General features: G+C 30.7%; 1 protein-coding gene across 1 annotated transcript; it reads right to left on the bottom strand.

The window, feature by feature from the left end:
* Positions 1-8772: 8772 nt before the first annotated feature.
* Positions 8773-10736, bottom strand: LOC127263968 (nuclear transcription factor Y subunit B-6-like). Its single transcript, XM_051293290.1, has 2 exons — positions 10698-10736; positions 8773-9347 (listed from the first exon to the last, which is right to left on the bottom strand). Exons 1-2 carry the CDS (start codon positions 10729-10731, stop codon positions 8773-8775), a joined length of 609 nt encoding a protein of 202 aa, XP_051149247.1. The 5' UTR covers positions 10732-10736.
* Positions 10737-13950: the final 3214 nt, after the last annotated feature.

The following is a 13950-nucleotide window of genomic DNA, read 5'->3' on the forward strand; positions in this document are numbered from 1 at the left end:
TCTCGGATCGCTCTAACTAGATTTGGTTAAGGAAATTATATTTGTTCTTTCACGGTTCTCTCTAGGTACTTTTCGGTGCAATTATATTTGTAAGTGTGACCTTGGAATAATGGGGAATTAGAGAATAAATATATTTAATTAATTATTAAGGAAACGAAGTTTTTTATCAGAGTAAGAAAATAGTTAATCTTTCTAGTGAAAAAATATAAACATAAGGGTAACTAAGCACGCGATTTCTATCACGATCGGTGCTAGCCACCAGGTGAAGCTACTTGGATCCCTTACAATTTGAGCTCTTCGCGAGATCACAATAGAATTAAAGTAAAATGAATCGACTGAATGACGAATTATACAAATGACTGACATTGAACCCCTATTTATAGTTGCCGGAAGAGCTTCTAGAAGGTTGATGTTAGGAATAATAACAATAATATGTAGTAATATAATTCTCTAATTGTTAGAATATCTCAAGAGCATTATTAAATATAAAATATAATGACAAGCAGATTAATGTGGAAAACCTCTCTAATACAAAGAGGAAAACCACGAGCCTCTTCAGCTCACCAAAACTTCCACTATCACCAAAAAATAGAGTACAAACATCTGAATAAAAATCAAACACATGTTCTAAACAATAGAAAGTCACCAAAATCTCAATCTCACAAAAATAATGAAAAAAGGCAAAAGTATAGCAAAAAACATGTCATGTTGCCGAATTTTTATCTGAAAATCAGACCATTCAAAATCAATCACCATTGTACAAAATGAAGATATAGATATCTCATATCTTTAATAAACATTTCACACTAATCGGACAATATTTGGTACATTGGTCAAGCAAAACTAAAAAAAACTACATAGAGAGAGGCCTGTGCGTGGCAGCTGCTCTGTTATGTCTAAGTTTTTTCTGCGTATGGCTATTGCTACTCTGATTTTTCGAATAAAATGGTTAATTAGGTCATAATAATAATTTAAGTCTAATTACCTTTTAAATTGGGACTTTAATTCAAATGTTTTGGAGCCAAACTCAACAAGTCTCCCCCTCCCGACTATGTGGAGGAACATGTCATCCCTACAAGTGAGCATAAACTTTGAACTTCCATTTTAGTACAGATTTAGTAAGCATATCAGCCGCATTATCTCTGGTATGTACCTTTTTCCAATATAATCAGCTTTTCATCCAACATATCCCACAACCAATGATACTGCACGTCAATGTGTTTAGACTATGAATGAAAAGTAGGATGTTTTCCTAGATGAATAACACTTTGATTATCACATAATAGTTCATACCTCTCTTGAGAGTAGCCAAGCTTTAAAAGAAATTTCATTAACCAAAGCACTTTCTTAAACGCTTCAATAAATACACCTTCAGTGGTTGACAATACAACATATATCTGCAATCTTGATTTCCAATACACTGCTCCCCCTGCAAAGATGATCGTATGCCCTGAAGTAGATTTTTAAGTGTCAATATCTCTAGCCATGTTAGAATCAATAAAACCATAAAGAATTAAATCATCATTCCAAAAATAAATATTCAAGTTTGACATGCCACGAAGATATCTCAACATCCACTATACACCATTCCAATGTTCTCTTCCAAGATTTGAGAGAAACAAACTCATAGTGGTAGCTTCATGGGCAATATCTGGCCTTCTACACACTATTTTGTATATGAAACTCCCAACTGAAGATGAATAGGAAACCTTTTCCTTATCTTTCTTTTCTTCTTCCGTCGAAGGACATTGAGAAATACTCAACTTCATGTGTGCGGGTTATGAAGTGCTAACAAGCTTAGCTATTTCCATACAAAACATCTGAAGAACGTTTTCAATATATTTCTCTTGTGATAAACAAATTCTTTCAGCCTTTCTATCTCGTAAAATTTTTATACCCAAAATTTGATTTTCTGCTCCTAAATCCTTCATAGTAAAGAACTTGCTCAACTCTTGCTTCAACTCCCCAATCTTTGTAGCACTCTAACCAATAATGAGCATGTCATCGACATAGAGCAATAACATAATAAAGTCATTATTGGAAAAAAAATTCACAAATAAGCAATGATCAAAAGTGAGCTTTTGGTGACCATGTTGTTGCATAATTGACTTAAACTTCTGATACCATTGTTAGGGAGCTTGCTTCAAGCCATACAAATAGTTCTTAAATATACAAACATAATATTTTTTGTCTTATACTTAAAACCCTTCCGGATGCTCCATATAGATATCTTCATTTAAATTACCATTAAAAAATATTTTCTTTACATCAATTTGTTCAATCTCCAAGTTAAAGACTTGCTGCCATTGTTAGTACAAATCCAATATAAGACAAATCGACCACTAGAGAGAAGATTTCATCAAAGTCGAGTCCATTTTCTGACTGAAACCTTTTACAATCAACCTAGCTTTATATTTCGGTTTTGAATATCTCTCTTCCTATTTCAGTCTATAAGCCCGCATATTCTTCAAGGCTCCTTTCTCATACGTCAATTTTACCAACTCAGTTTGATTTTAAAAAGATATTTCATTTCATCCTCCATAGCATGCCACAAACTCTCTTTGTTGGACCCTCCATGGCTTCATCATAACATTCAGGTTCTCCCCCGTCAGTAAAAAATACAAATTCTTACTAGAATATCTACTCAACGACTGTTTGGCTCTAGTAGATTTTTCAGTAAAGTGTGATTTGAATCACTTATAGAATGATTAAAATCATTATCACTAGCATCAATAACCCCTCGAGCATAATCATCATGATCAGCATCTTCATTACCTCTCATAGGTGATTATGTTACAAGGACAAGCTCAACATCTATGAAGTGATCTCGAGAATAAGAATAATTCTTTACATCATCAATTGTCTCATTTTCCAAAAAATACAACATCACAACTTCTTATGAGCTTATTTGAGATTGGATCATATATTCTGTAACCAAATTCATCTTGTTCATAACCCGCAAAGATACACTAGCAGTGTAAGTAGTGCAGAAATCCATTCTCCAAGTGGCATGGACTGCAACACCAGTATCGGAAATCCAACAAACATCAGAAGAATTTGTGTTTATGATATCTTCATCAAAGACAACAATGATATTGTCATTAGTTGTTGTCATGGCAATGCGACCAGTATCCTCGGACGTTTCAGCACCACCATTCAGATTATCATTCTTCCACTTGAAACAATATTTCTAAATATGGTACATTTGGTGATAGTAATGGCACTCAACATTCTTATAGCAAAATTTGAATTTGCTCATTTGCATGTTCTTGTCAGCATTTTCTATTTTTGTCTCCTTATATGTTCTACAAGCTGCAACTTAGTTTGTGTGGATGATGAACCTTGAGTTTTTCTATCATTTTCTCATTTATAATCCTATTTTTTGCACAATCCAAGGTCATCGGGAAAAATTAGTATGCAAAATTTAAAATGTCTCCCATCAATCAGGCAAGACATTTAGTAACCATAATCCAAGAATATCATCGTCAAATTTTACTCCAACATTTGACAACTGATCTAGTAACCCCTAAAACTCATTCACATGGTCAGAAATAGGAACATCTTCTTTGTAGATTAGACGCATGAACTTCTTGAGTAAAAATATATTATTATTGCCCATCTTGGAAGAATAAATCTTTTAAGGCTTATCCCACAATTCTTTAGCATCCGTATCATTATCAATGAGGTTCAACATATTATCATCAAACCAGTGCCGAATAAAACCACATATTTGAAAATGCTAAAACTTCCAGACTTCATCAGTTTTCGAATCATTTTTGAAGTAACAACACAGGCAAATACAAAGTTTTCACAAATAAAAGATCCTTAATTTTATCTTACAATTTGTGATAGTTCGTCCCATTCAAAGAACTCATCCTACTAGTATTAATCTCCATAATTTTGACAATCGAATATGCTCTTATACCATATTTTGGAAATAATAATAATAATACACAGCGATATAATTATCTAATTGTAGAATATCACAGGAGCACTAATAAATAGTAAAAATATAACGACACACCAATTTACATGGAAAAGCTCTCCAATACAAAGAGGAAAAATAACGAACTCTTCAGCCCATCAAAAAATCCACCATCACTGAAAATAGAGTATAAAGATCCAAAATTAAAATTTCAGATATGGCATAAATAATACGAAGTTCACCGAAATCTCGATCTCATAAAAATAATTAAAAACCAAACAAGAATTGGCAAAAAACCTGTTATGCTTCCATGAAGATATAGATGTCCTCTATCTTCATTAAATTGTTCACGTTTATCGGACAATGTTTGTTATGTCGATCAAGAAAAAATATAAATTTGTGTCGAGAGAGAGACCTTTGCACAATGGCTACTCTGTTATGTCTCATTTTTTCTACGTATGGTTGCTTCTACTCTAATATTCTGAAAAAAAAAAATAAAAATAGTTAATTAGGTCATAATAATCAGTTAGGCCTAATTACCTTTTAAATTGAAACTTTAATTTACATAGTTAGGATCCCGAACCTAATAGTTGACTGTTATGGATAGCTAATATCCAACTAATATTTGATTCTCATCCATCAATTCTACCGGATGCAAAAATGAATGTTCAATTATCCTCCCACACCAAATTATATTTAACATCCTTTTGAGGGTAAGCGAAACTAGGGTTGATGTAGTTTAATATGTAGTAGTTGTCTCTGACTGAGTGAAAATTGCAAACCTTTCCATTTCATGAATAGGCTCCATGACTAATAAATACTATATTTCAAAATTCTTTTTGGATGCAATTTTCTTATGATTTGCAACTAAAAGAACTTCAAAATACCACAACATACCAAATGATAAAATATATATATACACATTTTTCTAGGCATTTTGGCACAATTAAGCACATTTTCAATAAAAAAATTGCAAGATATCAATGCAAGAACCGCTAGGAGAATATATTCAAAATCCATGTTATCAAAGCTAATCCATCAAATCCTCGACTGACCCTACATCACTTGCAAAGATTAGGCTGATGCTCCATTTGAATGAATCCAATCAAATGGTGATGACAAACTTACCTTTTGTGGAATATTATTTAGACCACAGATATATTATACACAACTAAAACCCTAGAGTATAATAATTTATTCCATCACTTATTGACGTGCATACTTCTTCCAGACATCCATCAGGTAAATTGGTGATTTTGATGTTTGAGCGTTGACGTAAAAATTATAGAGTTGAGTTGTACAAGCATTATTTAGTGAATAAAATAACCCTAAGGATATCATATTTGTCTAGAACTCATCATCGAAGGGTCTAACATATCTGTAACTATTTTTTTTTTATTGTGGTAAAGTAATTGGGCTAATGGAAAGTAGTAATTTTCATCCTTATGATCTTCTACTATTTTTAGAAATTCAGTACCCAATAAATACACAAGTATTTAATAGTCACAACACAGGATTTTGAACTAAGTACTTGTCAAGTGCACTTACACGGTGCAAGTGTTCATTTATGTAAGACAAATTTTTTCATAATCTTTTCTTCTTTCCTCTAAGTTGTGGAATTTGAACTACCTAGGGGCTCGCTTAAATTCCAAAAATTGATATGAGAAGTGAAAACCTAATGATCGAAAATCACCCGACGACAAGGGAGTGAGACTAAAGAGAATAGATGAAATTATATGTGGAATTAAATATCTAAAAACCAAATAACATAAAAAAAATGTTATCTTATTTTATGCCTTGTGTTAAATTATGTTTTGTTCAAGCTATTGTAAAGATTGGCTAGGAACAAGGTTCTATGAGCAAATAACTGGCCAAAATCAATGTTGATGGCTAGAAACAAAAAAAAAATGAAATGCATTTAGTACTCAAATATTCATAACCTTTATTTAATCAGAAAAAAAAAAAAAAAAAAAAAAAAAAGAAGCAAAAGCTACATCTTTAGTTTCCAAAGGAACCAAATCTAGTTTCCCAAAGTTGTTAATAATTGACTGGGTTATAGCGGCTTGTTTTCTTCTTCCTCTTAACTCCAATATTTTTTGGGTAGAGGAAACTCATGGGGTAGACTCCCAACAAACTTATTTTCTGCCATGAATGGCAACGCTGCAATAACTGCTACATTAAGCAATGTCATGTTTATCAACCATTTTGAAACAACAATACAAGAATACAAAGTCCAACAAAAGTAATTAAATATCTAAAATACTTCATTATCTAGAAATAATTGTTACATATTATAGAACTTTAGAGTTTGTAATTAATTAAAATAAAAATCACAAGTCTACAAATAAGAGTGATACAAACTAGAAAGACTTAACTATCTAAAATAACATATATAATAAAATAATAATAATTTGATGTAGTTAATAAAAATTTAATCTAAATCATAAATTAAATATCTAAAATACTTCATTATCTCCATTAAAACTCAAGTGGTGTCATAGAAATAACATGATTTTGCTAAGACGGATCGAAGGAATTAGCCAAAATCTTCCACTAAGTCAAATTTAGAATCAATGCTCTTAAATGAGTTAAAGTTAAAAATAATACTTACTAATCAATGGAGTTAGAACTAGAAATAGAACTCTCTCACAGTGAAGCTAAAATAGAAAATATGGCTCACTCACAATGAAGTTGAATTGTGAAATAAGACTCACTTACATTGAAGTTAGAGTTAGAAAAACAATTTGATTATTGAGCTATAGTTAAAAACAAAACTTACTCACAACAAAGTTAGATTAAAAGGTAGGAATCTCAATACAGTTTGAGTTAGAAGTAGGACTCTAAATTGAACTGAATCTAGACAAATGATCGAAGGCCAAACATAAACTTTAATAAAAATTGAAAAATGAATCTAGTATATACGAAACTATAGACACCTTTTAGTATATTTTGGGTTCAGTGTACCTAGAGGAATGTAGCTCTGATATCATATTATATTTTGTAGTTTGAGAGTTTTTATTTTATTAGTGATGAGGTTAGTGACCTATATTTAATGACTGGTTTGGAGTCTTGCAACTTCAAATTTTGTCATTCGCTATGAGCTTTTGGCAATATAATCAATTTCAGATGATTGTGCTTTTCTTTTAATTTATTTCATAAGTCAAGAGGATACTTGACTATGAGGTATTCTATTTTCAATCCTTCATGAGATGTTAGAGGAATATTATTGTCTTTGTTCGACCCTGATTGGTGACATTATTACCTTTTACAATTGTTTTACTCAGGCCCATCACTTCCAAATGTATTTCAACATTCATGATCTACGAAAAAATGTTTTTTTTTTTCAAAAATGATGAGTGGGACAACTTCGTATTTTACAATGTCAATAGTCATAATAATATGGAAATATACTAACCTTTTCAAAAGAGTTAGTCGTGCTAATAACGTGTTATAATATTAATATACTAATAAAAAATAGAAATATTAATTATTTCTACTGTTAATCATTATTTTGTGTATATATATTAATGTGGTATATATGTGTATACATAGCCCGTATATATAGGTGCGTACTATGTGAGTCAGTGTATATGTATATGTGTGTAGGTAATGATAATATATATATATATATGTATAGTAGGCAACATGTGTTTTATATTATGTGTGTGATAGTGCTTATATTAGTTATGCATTTATGAAGATGAGACAACTCACAAGTCAGTAGAGAGAAAGAAGGTAAAAGATGGTGTGTTTATTCTATTTGTATTCGTACATATTTTTAGGCAACACAAAATGAAAAATTGGGTATATTTCTTTAGATGGGTTTGAAAAAAATTTGGTTTGAGTTTAGTATTAAAATAATGTATGATGGGATATTTTGTGAGAGAAAAAAATATATTTTTTTAAAAAAAAACGCAAAGTTCAAATAGTAAGAACCTGGGGTTTTGAACAAAAAAATCATATGATTATTAATCTGTCATAAGCTAAACACGTAGATGCTATGTAATAAACCATCCACATCTTGTACACATCGCTAATATGTGTACAACAAAATCAATTTTCTTGTTCTAATAGAAAGAAAATCCATATTTTTTTTAAGTAGTATGTGAGCGGTTCAAGATGAAAATAATTAATTAAAATAACAATATTAAATATGGCATAAGAGATATAAGAATAAAAATATTAATTAACTATAAATACAGTACTAAATTTTTAAATTTTCCTAAAACTAATAGTATGCTAACAGAGGAAGTAATTTTTTATTTTATTGTAAAATTCTTTGTTATGAATTATCGTATCCCATATTATTTTTCTATTCTTATTAGTGTTATTATTAGAATGAATTCATTATCAAAATTATAACTTTGTTGTATAAAATATATAGAAAAATACTATATGACCGCTTCGGTTACCGTACCGTGTTGATTTGTTCAAATAGCACCAATTAAATATTTTAAAAGAGTATGTTTTTTTGTAACACACGATATGCTGAATCGATGTTCTATTTAAGACGATGCTGAATTTTAAATTCAACATCGTAATTGCTGCTTATATAGTATAGTTTTATAGTTAATCATGTAAATTCACATCTATATTTGGAATAATGGTTTAAAAACTCGGACAAAACGTCGATTAAAAGTGCGGATAACATCACATTTCACTTAAACCAACAAAGTTTAATTTTATGCGAAAAATAAAATTCATTCATGGTAATGTCCAACAAAGAGAATTGTGAGCATACCCACAAAGCCACACAAATATAACAAGAATAAATGTTCATCAAACTGAAATTAATTGAAGAAAAACAAGAGGATTAAATATAAATCATTCCAAATCCAGATAGTTTCCTACTTAGGTGGTTGAGAAGGATTAAGCCGAAGTTCACCGGGCCCGGATGAGCTTTCCCCGCCACCGCGTTGGTTGGCCGCACGAGACTCCACCATTTGAAGTAATTCAACAAAAGAGGCAGGAAATTCTGTAGAATATCCGGTTGGTTGAACCGGCGGCGCCATAGCCATGGGAGCCTGTATCATCGAGTTTGGCTGTTGGTTGATGTTAGATTGATGATGAAAAACATGTGGCGCCGGGTGAGACTCACCATGCTCTTGGTTTTGGGATCGATAGCGACTTAAATACAGTGATAGAGGCTCAATATAGTCGTTGAAACCCTTCATTTCCATAGCTCGAATGATGTCCTCTGCCAGAATAGTTCTTCTGTAATCCCTATCACAACCTCTGTTAGCTTCACTTGTAATGACATTAATGAACTTAGTGAGGCACTCTTGCAACACCACTTTTGATTCGTTGGAAATAAGGGCGTAGTAGGGGAGGACACGCCGCATGATTCGGGTTATACGCGGTGTAGCTATACGTAGCTCTGGTCCATGCATGTTTGGAGCTTCTTCTTCATGCTCCTCAATTCCTATATTATCAGCATTTGTCAAAATATTTGTAGTTACTGTATTTCTTCGACAATTCTTGAATATGAGTAATGAGATAGAACATAGACAGAAAATTAACTATAGCATGTTTCGAAATTCCTGAAAATTCTTTATTTATGATAGCTGGATGGAGAAAGAATAAAAGTGAATACACTATGTGTGTGTAAGAAATTATTTTTTAAGACTAGAGGACATAGACCGACTATTTTTTTTTATTTTTTTATATGAAATGGATTCAATTTTAATTTATGTCCTTAGATGTTTACAAGTACTTATTGGAATAATTAAAGGATAAATCAAATTATTACTACTACTACTACTACTAATAATAATAATAATAATAATAATGTGTTGGAGTAATTAATAAACATATTCAAATTTTTTATAAAATATATACAATGGAGAAGTCAAATGCATATATGTTTATTCAGATAATTTTAGTGATTTTTTTTTTTTTAATGTAAAAATGACTAATACAATTGCATTGTTTTAAACCTTCATCAAAATAAATAATGTCTTTAATATATATACATGAAAAGAAATTATATGATTATATTGCCTTTTTAATTAAGTTTTCTTTTAAAAATATTAGATCAAAATTAAATATAATAAAGGTATTACAAAAATGAAAATTAATAATAACTGTAAAATGATAAGTATTTAGCAAAAAATAAAAAAAGTATGAGTAATTAAGAAATCGTTCCCAAAAACCTTTTTGAAATTTATATAATACAATAATCTTTAAATAATTAAATTTAATAAAGCATGTTCACATTAAATGGATATAATTAGTAAACATGTTTATTTGTCCATCTTCAAATTTCTGAAAAATATGACCTCAAATAAATTAATTAATAGGTTATTTTTCTATCCAACGATGCTTTCACAAACAAATGATTAAAAACTTCAAAGGTTATAAGAATGCACCTTGTTAGAAAAGCTATGAACATTTTATCGATGATTCAACAGTGAATTTGATAAATTAAATATATATATATATATATATACATATGGATACCTCAACTAGAAAAGACAAAAACAAATGGCAATTAGAATGGTGGATATTGATTATATAAATCGATCGAAATCTTATAATAATAATAAAAAAAAAATTGCGTAGAAAATACATTTGTCAATTAGTTTCGATTCAATAAAGTAGCAAAGATATAAATGCTAGCTTGAAAAATATAACGGTCAATATATACATAAATATAATTAATAGAAAGCGGCTATATCTATAACCCGACAAATTTGAAAGGTATATATATGGAAATTATGTGCCAAAATCTTTATATATAGCATCATAAAAAGAAAAAGAAATGCAATTTTACCTGATTGAATTTCTTGTTCTTGAGAGTCTGCCATCTTTAAATTCTATAAAGATCAAACAAATACTTTTTTGTAAGGTTTGATAGATTTGATTTGAATGATTGCTTAGTCTGCAATGTGAGAGGCTTTATAGATGAAAAATTAATCTTAAAAATGAGTCTAAAGGTGCAAAAGAAAAATAACAATAATAATATATTAGAAATTTAATGATAATAATAAGATATTAGAAATCTAATGGTGTTTATTTTGTGAGATTAGAGTGAATACACAGTTAACAAATATAATTTTATTATGCACTTTTATACCTAAAATATTCATGATTATCAATTATTCAAATCATAATTAAAAAAGAAAAAAGTTACTATTTTATGAATTCGATATTAAAATTGTTTTATAATAATTCATGAGATCGCCCATTGAATTCAAGTAATAAAATTGTAAATATCAACTTTATTTTAATGATAAAGATTTTCAAAATAATTAAAAATTATTTTGAAAATATAAAATGATAACTAATAAAAGAGTTACTGTTTTGCTTTTTTTTTTTTTTTTTCTTATTCTAAAAATAAAAAAAATTTGATATATATAGGATGTAGTATGTAATTCAAAAATTTATTATGGAATTAAATGATATATAAACTTAATATATAAAATCTCAGAAAATAATTATTCGATGCTTATTTTATTTGTCAAGTGTTAGGTAAATATTAATATACCACGATTCAAATATTAATCGTATCATAGAATAAATTAAAATAAAATTAAAATAAAAAATTATTAAAATGTTTAATCTCTACTTTCATTTTTCATCTTTATGCCTTAGCTCCATTTCAATGAAATACAATAGAGTTGCTTTATATTTTTCCTTGACCTTATTCATATAAATAATTATTCATAATCTATATTACGAGAGTAACATAATAAATCAATAAGAAATCAAGTATATGCAATTATTCCATAAAGATTTTCAAGTAATTTTATTTAGTGGTTAATTATAAATATATTTATAATATGTATTGTGAATTAAAAATTGAAATATGTGTTAGATTTGATCTTCAACACCAAACACTGGGTGCTCCATCACACGTGTGCGTACATATACGCACACGTGTGATGGAGCACCCACCATCACCCAGCATCACGATGTTGAAGATCTAATGCTATCTTTAAAATATTGTGTTTGTTGTCGCGAAGGTTTAAGTTGAAGTTTGAGTAAGGTACATCCAAATTTTTTGAACGCTATTCGATCTTTAAATATTCATCGTACTATCTTTCATATGTATTGATTAGGGGTGAGCAAAAAAAATCAAATCGAACTATCAAACAGCTGAACCGAATTGAACTCGAACCGAATTTTCGATTAACCGAGCAAATTTTGTTCGAATACAAATACTGTATATTTAATATTTTTTCGGTTCAGTTCGATTTCGGCTTTTTATATTCTTTTTTGTTCAATTAATTGAACCGAATATATTTATATTATTATTGTGGACAAAAAATTGTGTTATTTTTAATAAACACAAAATTTGTACAAATTATATATAATTTGAATTTAATGCGGGTCCTATTCTCTAAATGGGTCCTTTGATTCTCCTTCCGGGTCAATTTGTTTTCCAACTTGGTTTTCGACGGCTTCTTTGATCCGAAGAGATTTGGTCTTTCGGTTTGATTTTGCCGGATTTTGGAGAGCTTTGGTCTCCGTGCAGGCGATTTGATCATCAGCTTTGGATTTGATGTCTTTTTTGGACCATCCGAGATTTTGATATTTGATTTGGCTTTGCCACCTTTTGGAGGGCTTTGGTCTCCATGTTGGCGATTTGATCGTCGACTCTGGATTTGATGTCTTCTTTAGACGATCCGAGACTTTGATCTTTGTTTTGGCGTTGCCGCTTTTGGAGGACTTTGGTCTCCGCGTAGGTGATTTGATCATCGGCTTTGGATTTGTTATCTTCTTTAGACGATCCGCAGCTTTGATTTTTGGTTTGGCTTTGCCGCCGTTCGAAGAGCTTCGATCTCCGTGTAGGCGATTTGATCATCGGCTTTGGATTTGATGTCTTCTTTGGACGATACGCGGCTTTGATCTCTAGTTTGGCTTTGCCGCCTTTTGGAGAGTTGTGGTCTCCGTGTGGGCGATTTGATCATCTACTTTGGATTTAGTGTCTTCTTTAGACAACCCGCGGCTTTGATCTTTGGTTTGCCTTTGCCGCCTTTTGGAGAGTTTCGATCTCCGTATGGACGATTTGATCGTCGGCTTTGGATTTAATGTCTTCTTTGGACGATCCGCAGCTTTGATCTTTGAGGAGGTGGATTTGGTGCTCCATAACACTTTTGGTCGCGTATCCCTTTGACTTTTGTATCGAAGAGGGCCGAGTTGTTGCTTTGGTGAAGAACGCGATAAACACCTCGAAACTTTGAGATGAACTTTGGATGTTCTTCCTTAGCTTTGATGGACTCTTCAATGGCTTTTGAAGCTTTGATCCTTGAAGAGATGGATTTGGTGCTCCATAACACTTTTGGCGGCGTGTCCCTTTGACTTTTGGATCGAAGAGGGCCTAGTTGATGCTTTATCGAAGAACGCGATGAACATCTTGAAGCTTTGAGAGGAACTTTGAGAGCTTTGATCTTTCCTCCGGCTTGGATATACGACGAAGAACGTTAACTTCATCGATTCGTCGACCAATATTGGATCATTTGTCCAAATTAGTAACTTTCGACGAAGAACACTTCGAAGGACACGAAGAACATGAAGAACAATCCAGAGAGAGACTAGAGACTTACCCCTTTGCTTGAATCCTCGATAAAACTTCGTTGTGTCAAATAAACTAGTCATAGCTCCTATTTATAAGGGATGAGTAGCTTCGGCTTCCTTTTTTAATGATGCCACGTGGCACGTTTTGATTGGTCAATAGGAAGATTTTATAATATTTCATTTTCCATCAGATGCTATTTTCCATTCTTGACGGATTTGATTGTGCACCTTTTTTTCTCACCAAGATCTTTATATCATTGCGTTTTTTGGAAGATATTAATTTATATACTTCCTTTATTGACAAGATTAATTTATTTTGCTGTCAAATTTATTAGGACTCTATTTATGCACGTAATATTTGTACGATATCTTCCATTTTAAGCAGATTTTTGCATTAATGGTTGATATTTATTGTAACAAAATTAACATATGTGCATAATTAAATATCATATATTTATATTATTAGAATTTTATCTTCTTCCAAAATATATGATATTTAATTGATT

This window comes from Andrographis paniculata, unplaced genomic scaffold (assembly GCF_009805555.1).
Source record: "Andrographis paniculata isolate CXL003 unplaced genomic scaffold, ASM980555v1 Contig69END, whole genome shotgun sequence".
Lineage (NCBI taxonomy): Eukaryota > Viridiplantae > Streptophyta > Magnoliopsida > Lamiales > Acanthaceae > Andrographis > Andrographis paniculata.

What these genes read in the sequence shown, in the direction of transcription:
- LOC127263968 (XM_051293290.1), bottom strand. Translation starts at nt 10,731, where the DNA reads ATGGCAGACTCTCAAGAACAAGAAATTCAATCAG. An exon ending in AGAACAAGAAATTCAATCAG is followed by an intron (nt 9,348 to 10,697) that starts GTAAAATTGCAT and finishes CTGATAATATAG; the next exon opens with GAATTGAGGAGCATGAAGAA.